We start from the raw sequence: 19,578 nt of genomic DNA on the forward strand, positions 1-19,578 counted from the left end.
TTGATAAGGTGTTGTGCATATTTGATAAGGTGTAATGGCTGGGTGTGTGGTGAATAGACAGGTTTGCATCCAATGTAGCACTAAGCTAAAGTCACTTAGTGGTATTTTTTTCCTTTGGTGAAATGTTGTACAAGAGAATCCATAAGCAGGTGGCTAGTAACTTAGTTGCACAAGAGATTTGCAATCTGTTGTGTACAGTGGTACCTCGGGTTACATACTCTTCAGGTTAAATACGCTTCAGGTTACAGACTCCGCTAACCCAGAAATAGTGCCTCAGGTTAAGAACTTTGCTTCAGGATGAGAACAGAAACCGTGCTCCGGCGGCACAGCAGCAGCGGGAGGCCCCATTAGCTAAAGTGGTGCTTCAGGTTAAGAACAGTTTCAGGTTAAGAACGGACCTCCAGAATGAATTAAGTACTTAACCCGAGGTACCACTGTAATGAGTTTCTACTAGTGCAGCTATTGCATAGGATTCCTCTGTTGTGCAGCGTTAACGTTCTCACACCCACTAGCACAAGAGTGGACAGGGAACAATCCATAATTACTGTAGCTACTAAAGTTAACTTGTATGTCTATGGGTGTGCCTGTATGTTTGCAAGCACTGCTATCATTCTACTTCCATAAATGTTGTTTATGTTGTACTTTTGTACTGTTTTATTGTTGTTAGCCGCCCTGAGCCCGGCTTCGGCTGGGGAGGGCGGGATATAAATAAAATTTATTATTATTATTATTATTATTATTATTATTCATTTGCTGTTTGGGAGTGCATTTCTAAAGCACAGTAGGGTCCTGATCTCTCTCCCTGCGCCAGAGCACATGGAACATGTTGTGGGCAACTATGTTACACAATGGATCGTGCAAACCTGTTTCACAACGAGTTCCGCCAGCACAACTGTTGCATTGGGCTTCCTCTGTTGTGTGACATTAAAACACACCTGTCCACTAGCACAAGAGAGCTTTGGATGCAGCCCAGTGCATCCAATAATGAACAAAGGAGGTTTTCCACCTTGGACAGTACCTAACATTTGCGCTCAAATTGTGTGTGAGTGTTGGGCAGGGGCAGAGGGAGTGGGGTTCAGGAACTATGCCAAATCTTGTTTTAAATGCACTCTCTGTATTGCAAAAACCCACATTCCCCAGGCCTATTTGCATTCCTGGATGAGTTTCAAAGTAGTTTCTGGTCCTTCAGCTGTTCATAATAATAATAATAATAGCATGTATATAGAGTGTTAGAGTATTCGAAGTGCTTTGCATGCATTAGAACAGTAATCTTCAGAACAGTCCTGTCATATCAGTAGGCCAGTATTACTTTTCCTGCTTGTTACAGATGTTTTATTACTTTTCCATGCTTGTTACAGAGGGTGAGGAAAAGCGGATAGATGGTATTCTCCCAAGGCCATCACTGGCAGAGGGATTCCCCAGGTCACATCTAGCATAGGAAGTTGCCTTCAACTGAGTCAAACCATTGGCTCCATCTTGCTCAGCACTGCCTACACTGACAGGCAGAGGCTCTCTGGGGTTTCAGGCAAGGGTCTTTCACAGCCCTACAGTGGTTGAACCTGGAGCGCCTGCATTCAAAGCAGATGCTGTACCATTGAGCCATAGGCATTTCCTGCATTGCCTGAAGTTAATTTGCCAAGGCTGAGCTAAACATTCAGTTTCAATTTTGGGACTAGGGCTGGTGCAGGAGCTGCCAGAAGCTTTGAACCCATCCACTACCTCAAATTGCCCTTCTTCACTGCCAGTTGTTTTGCAGTGTGTTCCTTGCAGCTGCTGCCATTGTTGGTTTTTGTCCTACAATTCCTTTCTGAATGATGCTGAAAGGCATTCTGAATGATGCATAGTTCAAAGCAGAATTGATGGGAAAAGAGAAATGGTGGAGACCAACCAGCAGAAAGAGCACCACCATTGATAAGTTCACCTCTAGGCCCATTTTTAGTTTCATTGCTGCCCATAAGGGCTATTCATCAGTATTAAAATTATATCAAACAATACCAAAACTGTACCCGGATTTCACAGATGGGAAAATGGGAGCCCATCCCACTGTGTATTCTCCCAGGTCGGACTGGTGAGGCTTGAAAAATAGAACACCTTTAGGAATTTTATCAGAAAAAGTCATTTCTGAGAAATTTCAGCCTACCAATTATCTAAAGAAAATTGATGATGTGTGAACTGGGAAATCAGATTAGATTAGAAGAATCCAGGCAGACGTTGGGGGCAACAGTGATCCTAGACAGATATATGGGTGGATAGGAATCAGATGACAGAGATGAAGAATGAAACCTTTCCAGAGCACATCAACATAAAATTCAGCACATTTCATATTCTGGGGGAACAAGCGGGGGCGGAGGGGGGAGAGAGAGAGAAAGAACAAGCCAGTCCTATCCCATCATCTGTAGCCTATCCCTTTCCAGATTATGATTAAGAACTTAATTGCACTTTCACAGTTTAATCGTACCAGTCAGCTGCTATTTAATCACTGCACAATAACGGCCTTGTTAATGACATTAGGGCCCATTATGACTGTAATCAGCCTATAAGCCTTGCATCCCCTACATCTGCTTGCGCCCAAGTCTGCCAGCACTCGGGAAAGTCGTTCATGCCAGGAGAAAGCAGGAGGGAGGGAGGACATGCAAGGAGGGGAAAGGGGGCCATTGATCTGGCTGGAAAGTGGAGCGAGGTTGCTAGATCAGGATGGAAAGGGAGGAGGAGGAGGAGAATAAGGAACAGAGTGTCATGCAGTGAGAATCTCCTGTTAAAAGCTAGCTTGCAACAAGGGCCTAAGAGGTGCTCTAAAAATCATAAGGAGTAAAGAAGTGGGTGCCCACCACCTAAAATCAACTAATTGAAATTGCTTCAGAATATCAACAGCAGAAGGAAGAGAGAATATTGTTTCCCAAGGCAGCTAAGGGATCAAGGTTTTTCTTTTCTTTTCTTACATTATGGAGTACTGCCACCTCTCTTTTTTGCTGCTCGTGGCAGCCATTTTGTGCGGGCACCCACAGCCCTTGAGTGGGATTTCTTTCAGAGAGGCAAAATAGTACATTATTTCCAAGGTGGGGAGCTTTTCATTATAGTGGGGCTAGAGAACATCAGACCCCAGGAGCTAAAGCCAACCATCAAGCCCTATCTGTCTGGCCCTCAGAACTCTCCTCAGAACATACCCCTCGTTGGCCCTACTTCACACACTCCTTAGGAGTCTTGGCCTGGCTGGAATTTGTCCTTGAATGCCATCTGCTGGCTGGCTGAGAGGGGTGTGTGAGTGTATGCAGAAACTAGCCTAATGTACAAAGGGGAAATTCTCATTTGTTGCTCCGTCCACTTTTGCCTTTGGTCATGCCCACCAATGGCATGTGCCACCCACCCAAAAAGGTTGCACAGGAAGGAATGCAGCCCTTGATCTGAAAAAAGGCTCCCCAACCTTGCATTACAACAACGGTTTCCCCCTCCTTTTTTTGTTTTGATTAAAATGCTTGTTTACTCCTGCCATAAACAACAGTAGTAGAGTCACTACCAGTGGTCACCCATTCCAACACCATGACCAACCCTCAATGCTGGGGCACACGTGTGTGTGTGTGTGTGTGTGTATTTGTGTGTGTAGGGAGTAGCAGCATCCATTGGGGTCCATCCTACTGATAGCAAATCTACCACTTTCATTTCTTTGTTTGGAAGGGGGGGAAAACAAGTCTATCCCACCCATCATTGTTGCCAAGGCAACATTATACGAGAAGTAAAACAAGCTTTCAAAAAGCATCGGGTGGGGGGGGGAGAGAGAAATTGCTCCTGATACTAAAAACACATAGAATTTTCACACCTACACAAATGAAAGTTGCAAGGGGCTTTGAAGGAGGAGGGCTGTCCTCAACCCCAACATGTAGGTCATATGTTTCTATTGGAGAAAATGTCACTCAGCATTCATGCTTAAAGGTAAAGGTAAAGGGACTCCTGGCCATTAAGTCCAGTCGTGACCGCCTCTGGGGTTGCAGCGCTCATCTCGCTTTATTGGCCGAGGGAGCCGGTGTTCAGCTTCCGGGTCATGTGGCCTGCATGACTAAGCTGCTTCTGGCGAACCAGAGCAGCAAACGGAAACACCATTTACCATTCCGCCGGAGCAGTACCTATTTATCTACTTGCACTTTCACGTGCTTTTGAACTGCTAGGTTGGCAGGAGCTGGGACAGAGCAATGGGAACTCACCCCGTCGTGGGGATTCGAACCGCCGACCTTCTGATCGGTAAGTCCTAGGCTCTGCGGTTTAACCCACAGCGCCTCCCGCATCATGTTTACGGAATTAAAATTGGAAACATGGACAAAGCCCTCATGAAAATTCACCTGCATTTTAGTGCACATTTCTCCTAATATTTTGCCTAACATACACATCTTTGCAAAGCACTTCCCCTAATATAATGCATTTTTGTATACTATTTACACAAATATATACAACCCACCCACCCCCTGCTCACTTTACCCCAGCATATGCATTCTTGCACGCAGCAAGAGAACTGCTCTGCAAAATTTGGAGAAGTGTGAATTTTAAATAATGGCTGGGTTTGAGTTCGAGTATTATGTATTACATACATTCAGCATTAAATGAGAACTGAAATGAATTTCTCCCCCATTCCTATCTGTATGCATGTATTTAAAACTAATAACTATTTTTTAAAAAACAAAACACTAACTTGTGTGGCTAGTAGGTGACTGTAGTTGCATCCATTGCAAATGGTTGCCCACAAAGAGAAAGAAACCTTCAGACTGAAAAATGTTCTCCCCACCACTGCCCTAGAAAAAACAACAATGATGTTTTACTGTATTTTTGGTTTTTATGGAAGCCGCCCAGAGTGGCTGGGGAGGCCCAGCCAGATGGGCGGGGTATAAATAATAAATTATTATTATTATTATTATTATTATCTCCATCATTTTGTAGCCCCTGTGATCTGCATTTACAGGGTGAAGTAGAATTGGTAGTGCAAAGTTAATGGGGTAATAATGGCTAGCAGGAGAGGAAGGAAAGCCCAAGCAACATTCTGGAAGAGGAGGTGGAGTACACTTACTTGTAATAACAGATATCATAGCCCACCCGAATCCAGTGAGGTCTGCCCTGGAGAGCTTCCTTCACTGAGTACATGACCGGTTGCATGCCTACATAAAACAAAGGCAGTTTTTAGAAAAGCGATATGATGTCCTCTGCAACTGCAACACAGCTGTTTTACCCAGGACATTTCTTAGGTGAAGACAGACACTTTTCAGGTGAAGACAGACATAATATTTTCAGTGCAGTGAGGTTGCTCTGAAAGCAGTTCTGCACATACTTTTCTCTCCAGAATTGAGCACTGAAGGGCAGGGGAACTCATTGGTTCTGCAAGTTTGAGGCAGAAACAAGCTGTGCATGGCAGTAATCAGTTTCTTGCTGTGCGCAGCATGACGTCACCAAGAAACTTTCCCTGACCCAAAACAATGGTGCAGATTTGCATATCCCTGTCCTGTTCTTCATTAATAGAAGGGGTGTCCTCATGTTGCATTCGACTGTACAGGCTTTGTGCCCAAACAGTTGACTTGCACAAATGAACATGTTGCGCTATTTCACACCAATACCTGATAATTTTTAAAGACAGCTTGTGGCAAATCAATGGGGATATGCAAAAGTTCATGCAGTGGCTTTTAAACCAGACTTTCCAACTGAAACTTTGGGCAAGGGGCAAAATGGATGGCAACAGTGGACTAGATGCCCCTTATGATCCATTCCAACTCTACAATTCTAAGATCTGATACTGTCATTTCAACCATGAAGGCAGGAGCAAGTTGGAATTGTCTCATGGATGAGGGGCATGTGTTGTGAATTCCCATTATATATTTAGTCTGTCTTCACGATATTCCCCACCCCATCCCACACTCATCCCACAACAAAAAGGTAAAGGTAAAGTTAAGTCCAGTCGCAGACGACTCTGGGGTTGCGGTGCTCATCTCGCTTTACAGGCCGAGGGAGCTGGCGTTTGTCCGCAGACAGTTTTTCCGGGTCATGTGGCCAGCATGACTAAGCCACTTCTGGCGCAATGGAACACTAAAACTAGAGCAGTGCATGGAAATGCCATTTACCTTCCCACTGGAGCGATACCTATTTATCTACTTGCACTTTTTGGTGTGCTTTCAACTGCAAGGTTGGCAGGAGCTGGGACCAAGCAATGGGAGCTCATCCCGTCTCAGGGATTCGAACTGTGGACCTTCTGATTGGCAAGCCCTAGGCTCTGTGGTTTAACCCACAGTGCCACCCATGTCCCCACAGGGCTTAGATCCGTGGCCCCACATGGCTATTTGAAAGCCCTTATTCACTCATATGTCTGGGTTTTGAGATCTTCTGGGGAGGCCCTTCTCTTGGTCCTACTACAAGCATTCTTGGTGGGGAGGCAGGAAAGGGCCTTCTTAGTGGTTGCTCCCAGACTCTGGAACTTCCTCCCTGGAGAAACTAGACTAGTTCCCTCTTTGTTCTCCTTCCTCCAACAGATGAAAACTCCCATCACAGAGATTCGAACTGCCAACCTTCTGATCAGCAAGCCCCAAAGGCTCAGTGGTTTAGCCACTGCCAATTCTCTGCTTAGTTTTCATTAAGGCAAATACATGTCAAGAAGCCCTTAACTTCTTTGCTTTTAAGAGAATGCCTTTTAATCAAGATCATCAGGTGACAGATCCGGAGAACATAGCAAACATTTCTCCAGGGCAATAGATGGAACGTATCCAAACTACAGACACAAATCTCATTTAACAGTCACTCTTTGGTAAATGGGAGAGATGGGGGTGGGCAAGGTTGAGATCTCTAGAAGAGAATTCTCAATGCTCTCACCATTACAATTCCTGGAATTCTTTGGAGGAGACCATGGGAATTAAACATTTTTTAAATGGGGGGGGGGCATGCCTTGTCATTGAGCAACATGGAGGCCCAACTCTGCATCTCTGCCTGGAATCAAAACTAGTCAAACGGCATAGAAAAACATTTTTGAAGAAATAATATTATAAATTTGAGGGGTATAACATCAAGACCATTGTGGAATGCAGCAAAATTGGCAAAAATGCAGGACGTGTCTGAAAGTCAGCCAAATGAATCAGCCCTGTCAGATTCCGACAGTGATCTTAACATGGCACTTAATGACAGTAAGGCCTGCAAGGGAGGGAAAATAGTGAAACAAAAACATAGCCAGAATCAGATGATTGTACATGCAGGTCTCGCTCTCCAAACACAATGCGTTCTCAGGAAATTGTTTATTAGGAAAACATTCACATAATGAGTTGGCAATTTCTATTTATTCCTATGGGGAAATTTCTGGTATGTAGGGTATGCATTTTTGTGTTTTTATATTGTAAACCACCCTAGGATCCTTGGATGAAGGACAATACAGGAAAATATATATTATAATAATAATACTGTAATAATAACAGCAGCAACAACAACAATTATTCCTATTCTTATTCCAAGGACTTCTCACAGGACTATCAATGAAACAATTAAAAAAATGGCAAGAGCTTTTGGAATTCTTTAGTAGTATACGCAATTGGAACAGAATTAGCAATAAAGTGATTTGTCAGCATAAACTGAGAAGAGAACTGAGCTTCCCTCCTTTTTTGTCATTTGAAACAACTTAGTGCTTTTTTCTGGGGATATTCAAGGGTACGCAGTACCTGAACTGTTTTTTCTAGAAGAAGAGTACTGGTTAAAAGTGTGGCACTTACTATAACAACTTCATGGTGAGTACCAGCACCCTTTTGTCTAGAAGAAAAGCACTGACAACTTTTATGCATAATCTGTGTGGATTTCTCAATCCCTTGGAAAGGTACTGAACTGTCTATGGATTCATCTTGGCTGATGGCATTTCAAAGTTCAAGAACAGGCATAGGCAAACTTGGCCCTCCAGATGTTTGGGGACTACAACTCCTATCATCCCTGACCACTGGTCCTGTTAGCTAGGGATGATGGGAGTTGTAGTCCCAAAACCTCTGGAGGGCCGAGTTGGCCTATGCCCGTTCAAGAGTTCTGACTCTTGTTAACCCATTTTTTAAGGCTACGATTCAGGTTTGCAGGTGTTGGGCTAAAAACTTAACACCATATAATTCCCCCTTAATGCTCATTTTGGAACATGCAGACTTTAGGTGTGTGGATAAATATTGCCAATTGCATCCTGGGAATCAAAAGGAGTTTATAGAGTATGTGACCTTTTTAAGAATGGTAAGCCCCTTTCAGAGACAGAACTGCTCCAAATATTAGATGACATTCACCCAGCCTGGTTTCTAGTATTGCAAGTAAGATCATTTGCATGCCACCAACTAAGAATTAGGAAAGACGGATGTCCTTTGACTTGGTTTGAAAATTTAATTTTACAGGGTAGATCAGGTTCCAAAGGAATGATATATTATATTTGCAAAGCTCTTTTTACTGAATGGACAGGTAGCTTTTTTAGTCCTAAAAGTGTGTGGGGAAACAGATCTAGGGAAAGAATTAACAGATGAAGCTTAGAATGATATAAGGGGCAAAACACCATTCAAATCTATGTCAGCTAAAATACAGGCCCCATTTAAGGTTGTCCATAGGTGACACTGGATCCCTGTAAAACTTAACAGAGTCAACCCAAGCATCTCACAGGATTGTTGGTGAGGCTGTAGGAGGAATGGAGATTTATTCCATCTTTGGCAGGAATGTCATTTTGTGATGTTTTGCAGAAAAAAAATCAATTACATATCTTTCCTCCTGATCCAGCATGAGAATCATTTATGAATGAGTCAAACTTCTCATGGCTTTCAAATAATTCACTGAGAATTAGTAGCCTTGCTGTTTACTGCAGCAGGAATGGAAAGATCATGTCATTGGAAGATGACTGGAGTCCACTATGCAAGAGAGAATATGGGGCGTAGTGTTATCAGAGCAATTGGTCTATCACAAATGAGTGGTTACTGGCATTGCCCAAAAAGATCAATTTGACATAATACAGAGGCCCTTTATCTGATATGTCAACAAAGATGGACACTTGATGCAACCTCCATCAAGCCAGATATGAATGTGGTGGAGTTATATTCAAAGGACTGATACAGCTTAAGGATATTGGTTTACTATGTGATAATTTCCTCATTGTACCTTTTGCTGTTACAAGTACTGTGTCCTTGTACCTTGTCACTTGTGAAAAAATTCAATAAATATATATATATTTAAAATAATAGGGGGATGCGGGTGGCGCTGTGGGTAAAACCTCAGCGCCTAGGGCTTGCCAATCGCATGTTTGACGGTTCGAATCCCTGCGGTGGAGTGAGCTCCCGTCTTTCAGTCCCAGCTCCTGCCCACCTAGCAGTTCAAAAGCACCCCTAAGTGCAAGTAGATAAATAGGTACCGCTTTATAGCGGGAAGGTAAACGGCGTTTCCGTGTGCTGCGCTGGTGCCGGCTCACCAGAGCAGCTTCGTCATGCTGGCCACATGTCTCCGGACATCGCTGGCCCCCGGCCTCTTAAGTGAGATGGGCGCACAACCCTAGAGTCGGACACGACTGGCCCATACGGGCAGGGGTACCTTTACCTTTATATTAAAAAATAAACCAATATAGTTCTATAATGTAGATAAGCTCTATAAAACAATGGGCACTGCAATTCCAGAATGCCCCTTATCACTCAAGTTTCCAAGAACATTAAAAAAAAAATCTCAGGCAGATTTTTTTAAAGGAATTTCAAACTGATATACTGTATAGTCCAGCTCTACTGACAAAATATTACAAGTGAGAGTTCTTTTGATGATTAAGGAAAAGAGGGAGAGGTGAAGCAGTCAAGCATATAGATCTGTACACCAGAAACATGAAAGCTACTCTTATTTCCTTGCAGACCCAGTCCTTCTGGACCCAGGAGGATGGACTAGGAGTGAATAACCTTTTCAGCATTAAGCTTTACTGTGTATTTTGCCTTCACCGTCGCCTCCAACTTCCGCTCATCTTGTCTACCCTTTTTGAAAACATGGACTGCAAGCAGTGGCGGAGCTTCATGCTCCGGCACCGGGGGGGGGGCAAAGAGCAGGCGTGGGCATGGTTGGCGCTTGTCCCAGGGGCATGGCACACTGCCTGCAGGAAGCCCCTTTAAGGGCCAGGAGGCAAGATATAAATAATGTTATAAATAAATAACAATAACACATTTTTCAAAAAGAGCCTTCAAAACACACAGAAATGTGGCAGATTTTGTGTCAAATTAGCTCCATGCAGGATTGGTGGTGGGCATCGTATAAATATCACTGATGACGTTAAGAGGCTGATTCAGTAGGTGCTGTTGACCGAAAGGACTGACCCACACATATAAACACACACACATACAGTGGTACCTCGGGTTACATACGCTTCAGGTTACAGACTCCGCTAACCCAGAAATAGTATCTTGGGTTAAGAACTTTGCTTCAGGATGAGAACAGAAATCGTGCTCCGGCAGCACGGCAGCAGCAGGAGGCCCCATTAGCTAAAGTGGTGCTTCAGGTTAAGAACAGTTTCAGATTCAGACCAGATCTCCAGAACGAATTAAGTACTTAACCCGAGGTACCACTGTATCTCAGTGCATCACTAAAGCTTTGTGGCTTGTTGCTACACATCCATGAGCTCCTACCATTAAAAAGCCCTTTGCAGATTGAACACTAAACCAGGAAGATCTAGTTTCCTCTTCCTCCTCTGGCAGAGGCACAAGGAAGGGATCAGAAGTATCCACTTTCATTTGTTGCTTTGCCTGAAGTGGGAAATGCAGTTAGCATTGACCATGGCTTATCCAAACAATTTAGGATAAGAAACCACGGTTTTATCCTGGCCTGTTAGGACAAACCACAATGAAAACAAAGCACATTTAACCAGTCCAGCTGAACATGAAGGTGGATGCCCCCGATATCCTTGTGGCTGTGATGGAGGATGAAAGGGCAGAAAGGAGTGCCCAAGCCTAAAGGCTTTCTCGTGTCACACTAAAGTATGGTTTAGTGCTAAATTCAACCTACCCATGGCATTTGATCTGGGGCAGCTGTTTTATGGGAGCAATGTTTAATGTTTAATGCGAGTGGTGGGGTGAGCTCCCATTGCTCGGTCCTTGCTCCTGCCAACCTAGCAGTTTGAAAGCACGTCAAAGTACAAGTAGATAAATAGGTACCACTCCAGCGGGAAGGTAAACAGTGTTTATACATGTACATCGATGCTTGAATCCTGTTCAAGCATGGAGGGCTCTGTCCACTTGACCAGGAGCCCAATTCCCAAACATGTGTTTGGACCCTGCTGTGATTACACAGTTGTGCATTAAGTTGCTCCATCTACATGTTCAACTGGGGTATAGTGTGAGGCATGGAGAAGAGCATGTGTAGAAACTATGCTTTTTTCCTAGAAAAGTAAGTGCCATGAAGTTGCTACAGTAAGTGTCACACTTTTTAACAACAAAAAAGAGGTGCTGGTACTACATACCCTTGAGTACCCCCTGAAAAAAGCACTGGTAGAAACTGACTCTTCCCATGGGTGGAATGTAGCCTATTGTACGAAGGCAAGAGGCATACTCATTGCTGTAGGTCACATTGATATTCTACATTAAAAACACATTTACAGTGCATGGTTTGCCCCCAGTATTAATGGGAAGTTTGGTTTGTTAAGGGGGCTGGGAACCGTGGCTCCATGTGGGGGAAACTACAGTTCGGGGGGGGGATATGCTTTAAATGTATGGTGTGTGGATGTGTTCTGAAGTAATGGATGTGTCTGTTTTACCTGATGACTTTGGGCCCTAGAAGTTCCCCATGAAATAATGCAACCCTCAGGCTGAAGAGGGTTCCACACCCCTAACCTTAAGTAATCACCCCCTCACTGCCAACATACACTCCCACTTTCCCCTTTCAAAAGCAAGAGTGGCGGGAACTGTGATGAGAGGCAAAAGTGAGGGTTTCCCCCCAAAACCTCAATCTCTCCCTCCCCTCCAACATTACCCAGCATTAGAAATGCTGGTACTGATGGATTCTAGGGTGGTAATTCATCAAACAAACTACAAAACCCACAATCCAAAACCATGCCACATCATCTTCTTACTCTAGGCCAGGCATAGGCAGACTTGGCCCTCCAGATGTTTTGGGACTACAACTCCCATCATCCCTGACCACCGGTCCTGTTAGCTAGGGGTGATGGGAGTTGTAGTCCCAAAACATCTGGAGGCTCGAGTTGGTCTATGCCTGCTCTAGGCCAAGTAGAAGCTATCAATAAGTTATGCAGCCCTCCTTTTGGTGCTTCCCCACCACTATTGATCTCTCAATTGTAGCCTCCTCTGGGCAGGGATTTATCTGTTTTGCTGATGTTTCTTTGCAAAGCACCAAGCGTAAAGAGGACAATTCATAAATGATAAATAACCAATTATCCCTACGCTAGTCAAATAACATCCTCCATAACTCATCTGCCTGCATCTTTCATCTTCAGTTACAAATAGTTGTTTAGTTGCAAATCTCCACATTAGCAGATTTATGTTCTCACTTTCTTCCCCAGTGCTTTGCTGGTGAGAGAAGAGAGTGAGAGATCATTCTTTTGATAGGCTATGACATTGTCCACCTTGGCTGATTTCAAGGCAATGGCCAGTCACCCAAAAAGGAGCTGAGCAGCTCATTTGAAAAACAAATCATGTGGCCAAGAAGTGAAAGTCAAATGGAGCAAAAACTGGTATGGAACTGGTGAGAGGTGTGAAAAGACATCGAGGTTTACATAGTTTGGGCACTTGAGAGAGAAACCCACTGCCTTTTCTCACATCAAGAGTTGGCCTTGTACATCAGGACTGGAGAACCTTTTTCAGCCTGGAGGCTGCATTCCTTTAGAACTCTTCACATGCCAGTGGTGGGCATGGCCAGATACAAGAGTGGGTGGAGCCATGAGTGCAAATTTAAGTCATATCTAACCCTTGGTAGGAACAAGTTGCAGCAAGCTTCAGGTCTCTGTGCTCCTCTTGGAATAGATTCTGACATTAATCTTAACCATGGCTTGTTTGAAACAAGCCAAATTCAAACCATGGGTTGTGAACTTGGCTTGTTTCAATGGACAGTAGTTAAGATTAACCACAGTTTAGGGTTTCTGCTTCAGTCATGTGCCACTGTACCTGGAGAAAGAGGGTGACCTGGGAAGAGTTCCGACGGCCAAATACATTTGGCCCCTGGGCATAAGTTTCCCCACCCCTGGTGTACATGGATGTACCTTCCCTCCATTGTCACAAGCACTCTTACCAAAATTAAACTGGCTGTTAGACTTCTCACAGTTGATGATGTTGAAGCGATAGGGTGTAGCTGACTTCATGGCACTGACCTCAAAGTAGAACCACTGGTGATGCTGGCAGCTGTTGACATCAGGGTTGAGGATCAAGTCGTACTCAAACCTGGATCATGAGCCACAAAAAGCGCAGCATTAAGAACCAAACAGCCAAGTGATGCATTCAGCATTATGGGGCTCTAAGAAGCAGAACACATTAAGTCTTCACAAGCAAACCCAGCCAAGTCAATAGTTGATGTATGCAATGTATCAAGGTGAGCCACTGAACTAGGACTGCAGTGAAGGAGGGGACCACCTTGGCTTGGAATCCTGGAAGATCTGCTCCCTGCCTTGCAGGCATTTCCCGCCTTGCTTGGGAGGGTGGGACTCTGAGTGCCTTGCTCTTTACTGGACCCCAAGCTGTGGCTTGTGGATTTCTTTGGGAACCTAATGGGAAGGCAAGATCTGTGAAGTGCTAATGCTGTAAGAGCCTCTGTCCTATGCTCAGGTTGTACATAAAACCTTATGTCCTGAAGACACCACTGGTCTTCATTGCAAGGAAACTAAACTCTGGATAAGCTTAGGCATCTTTCTCATCATTTGGAGATTTGGCTGCCAGCAAGAATATTTTGCTTTTCTACTCCTATATTTTCTCCTTTGCTGCCAGTTCTTGTGAACACACATAACAGCAGTGTGCCAGTTAGCCGGTACACATTTTCATTTTCCCTGTCTTCTCAAAATATTGTTTGTTGATGGCAGCTTAATTGATGTAAACATAATAGGTCTTCTTCATTTCCTTTCATATGCTTTAAAGTTAATTTTACAGATGAATAATATGCATGCATGCATGAGTAATGTGTCTCTCTCTCTTTTCTTTTTTTGGTAATGTCTGTTCCTTTAAGCACAACTTACTTTTTAAAAATAATAATCTTTATTTGTAATGTCAGTTTGCCACATGGAATGTAGAGTTATGTGATCAGCATTCACCTAAGCTAATAACTTAATTTTCAACAAGTGAAAAGAAAACACATGGCCTCCCCCCACCCCAACTCCTTAAAAACAGGCATGAGTGCCAGTCTGCTTATTGCATGTGAAACAGAGAATTATATTATGGATGTTCTTCATACCATATTCCTTTCACATTTCTCAGGGCAGTAGTGGCTTGTCCCAATTTGGATTGGTGCAATTGAAGGTAGGGAGGCCAACACTAGGTGGCGCCAAGTAAGGGCTCATCAACATATATTTCCCATTGTGCTGCAATTCCTTCCATTCGGTCCATGACTTCTAGGCACAGGTCTGAGACATTGTTTTGTTTTGTCCCACAGCTTGCCCTGGGAAAACCCGCTGTTTACCACTGAATCAGAACGAACGTCAATTCACAGAAAACCCGGTTGGCATTTGCTCTGATTCAGCAGCATACAGCAGATTTTCCCAGGAAAAGTGGTGCGACAAAAGAAAGAACCTCCCTGACCTGGGCCTAGAAGTCACAAAGCAAGTGGAAATGTGGAGGAGTCCTAATTGTAGTTCTGCTCCCATCTTCCTCGCTACAAGGGCAACGCTGAGAATAAGAAGGGGGAATCCTGGAGGATAAGACTGGCTTTAAAAAGAGAGTTGCACAAATTCATGGAGGATAAGGCTATTGGTGGCTACCAGCCATGATGCCTATGTTCTGCATCCACAGTCAGAGGCAATGGGCTTCCGAATACCATTTGCTAGAAACCACAGTAGCGGAGAGTGCTCTTTTGCTTGGGTGCTGCTTCACGGTTTCTACAGGCATCTGGAACAGGAATCAATGCACCTGACCCAGCAGCCTCTTCTTACGTTTTTAAGCTGGTAACCAGTAGGACCTCCTGGGCTGGTTATAAGAAGGCAGGTGAGTACAGTCTGGTTCAGGGCAGATTCAGATTGGTGGGGCAGTGCCCCATGCACTCAAATGGACCAACTTCCATTGGGACGTAGGTAGCCAATGTGGTGACTGTCAGTTTTTTCTAAACTACCACTCATATCATCCCTTCCCATTGTCCAAGTTAGCCGGGGATGGTGAGTATTAGAACAACATATAAAGGGCTTGTTGTTGCTGCTGCTGCTGGCATCCATCTGTTTCGGGAGACAATGGAAAATGGCACCATTGGGGGCAAAGTCAAACCATCAGAGAGTTACAGTGCCTGCTGTGGCTGTAGAGACCAATACAGAGGAGACATGTTTTGTTGCAGCTAGGGCAGGTGAAGGCATCCAGTTGTGCTGCTGGAGATACTGTGTTGCATATCCCTGTGTTATAGTAGCACCTATGTGGCAAACCTCTATCAGTTTCATAGTACAGTGGTACCTTGGTTTGCGAACTTAATCCGTTCTGGAAGTCCGTTCTTAAACCAAAGTGTTCTTAAACTTCCCATAGCAGCGGGGAACTCAATTTACAAATGGAACACACTCAACAGGAAGCGAAACATGTTCTTATTCCAAGGCAAAGTTCATAAACCAAAACACCTACTTCTGGGTTTGCACCATTCTTAATCCAAGTTGTTCATAAACTAAGCTGTTCTTAAACCAAGGTACCATTGTACTTAACTGTTGCAGCTTCAGCGTTGTCTATAGTAACTTACAATGGCTCTCCTGGATTTCAAACAAGGGACTCTCCCAGTCCTAGCTGAAGATGAATTTGGGACCTTCCATTCGTAATGAAGGTGCTCTACTACTGAGCCATGGCCCTTCCTCAGATGGTGGTAGCACCTCCTACCATACCTCCTACCTGGAGATGCTGAGAATTGAACCTGGGACCTTCTGCATGGAAAGCAGATGCTATACCATTGAGCTACAGCCCTTCCCCATGCAGAAGCATTGCAAGCACATACTGCTATCCCCATCCTTGCTTGTGGGATTATTTCAGCTACTTACTCTCGTATTTGGATAGCCTTGCGTAGGTTTCCAGATTCAAATTTGGAGAAGAACTTCAGGCATTCTGGAGCATCTGAGCTCAAGGAGCTGAAACAAGATTTTCAACAGGATTATGGAAAGGCTTGATGGCTGAGGAGCAGCAGCTGCTACTCCAGTTCCCTATTAGGGAAATTAAAAGAGGGCAGCTGGGAGAAACAGAAATGGAGCTAGCTGATCATTGTTTGGATCCCCTGTAGGTAGCTTTCCATCCTCTTGCTTCTGTTTCAACACTGATGGAAGGAGGAGAGGCTCCACAAAACCACTGTAAAGCAAGTACATGATTGTCTGGGAAGTTTCAGCACTGATCGCTCTCCAAACTTCACAAGAAGCTGGCCTGTACCATATAAGACTATTTGACTACTTTAACTATCTTCACAGTCTCAAACAGGGCACATTAATATCAATGGCAGCTGCCCCCTGGAGAGAAATTTTACACTTGGCTCTTGGCTGTATTTTGCCCTTCTTTCAGTGATAAGATGACTTTGTCAGACACTGGTCTTTTTCTCTGTCACAACTTGGGTTGAAATGGTATTGGCAGGATGAGCAAACAACCTGAGGTGGCACACGAGCTCCCAGCCATTGCTTGGGTGAGGCCGTGCCTAACATCACTCACCTCAGGTTGTCAGAGGGGCCCCAGTCACATGGCCTGCACCACATTCGGCTCTCTCCATTGGTCAACTGTCACGGACATACCTCAGCAAGTATTTTTCAAACAGAACATCGAAATTCGAAATGGAAAACTAATCTGTGACACAGTGCCATGTGAACCCCACTTATCTTGCTGTAATCCAGTGATGGCCAAACTTGGCCCTCCAGCTGTTTTGGGACTACAATTCTCATCATCCCTGACCACTGGTCCTGTTAGCTAGGGGTGATGGGAGTTGTAGTCCAAAAACAGCTGGAGGGCCAAGTTTGGCCATCACTGCTGTAATCAATAAAGTTATGGCCTGTTTTCACTCCTACACATCTTTTGGGCCACCTGCACACCATACATTTAAAACACGATGATGCCACTTTAAATAGTCATGGCTTTCCCCCAATGAATTATGGGAACTGTAGTTTGTTAAAGGTCCTGAGAGTTGTCAGAAGACCCCTATTCTTCTCTCAACTATACAGTTCCCAGGGAATTAACTGTAAATTCCTCTTCACAGGGAAGCCTAGAAATTGTTCTACCACTGAGCTATGGCTCTTCTCCTTGTAACCAGTGGTTTTACCTGCTGATGAATCCTGCTCCCCTGGGAAGCCTGCCTGGTGCCCACTTTGCAATAGCAAACAAATACTTTTTATCCCTTTTAAGCGGCTTTAACTTTTTATACTGGCTGTTAGTCCTTTCTACCCTGTGATCTGTTGTTTTACATAGGGGCTGTATTTGTATTTTTGCTGTTGCAAGCTGCTTCGGGAATACTGATTAGTACTGAAAGGCAAGATATACATTTCAGCAGTTTCATTTCGGAGAGCAGCTACATCACTGTGAAGCTCATTCCCATGGAGATATGCCAAAGCTCAAGTCTGATTATAGTACAGACATTTGTGTATCTGCTAACTTCTCAAATTCTTTTCATTGGGCTGCTTTTTCAGCATGTGGGGGTCATAGTTTGTGGGGGAATGAATGCCAGTCCTGACCTCCTTTCACATTCCATCTGACTTCCATTAGACATTTCATTCTACATTGGATGTCTTATGCCTAAAAGCATTAGTAGAAAAGAGTCTGGAAATTTAAATAAATGCAATAGTTAGTTGCTTGCCCTTGCTCTAGTTCCCAATGACATCACCCTGATCTAGAAGACAGAAACTTACCTGGAGCTATCCAAGTCAAAGACAACTCGATTGATTATATCAGCTGGCTGGATGACACGACGGATGTCATCAAATATTTTGGCCCTGTGATGAGAAGAACAAGGCCTAAGCCGCTGAGGAAATTATGCACACAGAAGGAAATCTCTCCCCATTTTTATAAATATCATTGTCTCGCTGAAGCTTCCACCCTCAATTCTTTAAAACAAGCAGAACTTCCACTAAAACATGTAAGTGATCCAGTTCAGGACTTCAGCCAGCCAGCCATGTCCTCTTACAGGAAACTCCATTACATTTCTTCTCCACCCCAGATTTCCATTCCTCCTCATCCCTTCAACAGACACTCAGCTTTATCGGGCTACTGAGCATGCTCAGTTGTAATTGAAGAGACAGGTGGCCCCCTATAGTATGGTTTTCTAAACAGGTTTTGTTGTTGCTCTTCAGCTAATATTGAGGTCAGTGGAGGCTGGTCGATTAGGCAGGGCACTGCCCCACCAACCTTAGCCTGCCCTTGGCCAGCCATCACCTCCCTGTCTTCTTACTTACAGGCAGTCCAGGGGGATGGGCAGCTTCCTTTTCCTTAATATCAGTGTTGCCCTTGAAGAACTCAGCAGGAAAGAGGATGGCGGCAAAAGTAGAGGAAGTTGGCTCTACCTATCATTGGCTCTGGCTCAGCCAATCATTGGCTCTGGCTCCACCTAATGACTGAGCTCCCTGCATTCTGCCCCATCAGCATTAATGGGCACCAGCCACCAATACTTAAGGTACCCCAAGGCACGCTGATAGGAGCCTCTTGTTTCTCCATGGTCACATTTTGACCATGTAACTGTTGGCAATCATTCCCCAAGGGAGTGATACCTGACATTGCTCCATCTTATCACACATGACACTGTGCTTGTCTGTGTACATGTCTTTGTACTGCTCTATCTTTATAACAGAAAGGGGGAGACTTACTTTTGGATGCCATATCTCCTCTGCTGAACAGACTGGCTATAAGGACATGGTTGGTGACCCCAGAAATCTGGGAATGCCAACACTCTGTAGTCTGGAATGGACTGTGTGGAGCCAGCCCTTGCCATGTAGAAGCGGGGGTTGTGAAAAGGGATATTCCCCGGATGTCTCTCCAAAAGCTTTCTCACAACCTCAGAAGCCTCCACTGTCTTTTGGCAACTGGGCCTGCAGGAGTTCATATGCTGAGGCTGAGAAGTTGTTCTGTTCCTCAATATGTCCTTGGGAAGAGTGTGCAGAGTGGTTGCACAGCCTTTGTCTGGGATGCCACCATCTCTGAAGAAACCCTCCAAAGGCTTTGACTCATCACAAGCCACTTTCTCAAGTTCTTGAGATGGATTCTCTTTTTTCACCCAGCTCTGTACTGGAACTCCAGAAGCCCTTTGGGGCAGTTTTCCATCTTCAGTGATTTGGTCCTTTTCTCTGCATTCGGGCTGGTGCTTTGAGGGAGCAGCGTTTGGAATGACGTGGAGGCAGGAGCCCGTCAGGATCCCAGGAACATCCTCAGAGTTTAGCTCATCTTCAGACTCTGATTCCAACTCCTTTACAAGATAATAATAATAAAAAAGATAAAAGGCACTGACATGGCCTCTATCATACAGCAG

The 19,578-nt window shown here is 44.4% G+C and overlaps 1 protein-coding gene across 1 annotated transcript in view; it reads right to left on the reverse strand.

Annotated features, from left to right (window-relative positions):
* AGBL1 (AGBL carboxypeptidase 1) overlaps window positions 1-19,578 on the reverse strand; it is a 410,764-nt gene that overhangs the window by 303,704 nt on the left and 87,482 nt on the right. Inside the window, exons 11-15 of the mRNA XM_082198360.1 lie at window positions 18,920-19,515; window positions 17,969-18,052; window positions 16,133-16,219; window positions 13,219-13,367; window positions 5,051-5,138 (exon numbers count right to left, since the gene is read on the reverse strand). Coding sequence (XP_082054486.1) covers window positions 5,051-5,138; window positions 13,219-13,367; window positions 16,133-16,219; window positions 17,969-18,052; window positions 18,920-19,515 — 1,004 coding nt within the window. The remainder of the gene's footprint in view (window positions 1-5,050; window positions 5,139-13,218; window positions 13,368-16,132; window positions 16,220-17,968; window positions 18,053-18,919; window positions 19,516-19,578) is intronic.

Source organism: Podarcis vaucheri, assembly GCF_965113315.1.
Source record: "Podarcis vaucheri genome assembly, chromosome: 14".
NCBI classification, from domain to species: domain Eukaryota; kingdom Metazoa; phylum Chordata; class Lepidosauria; order Squamata; family Lacertidae; genus Podarcis; species Podarcis vaucheri.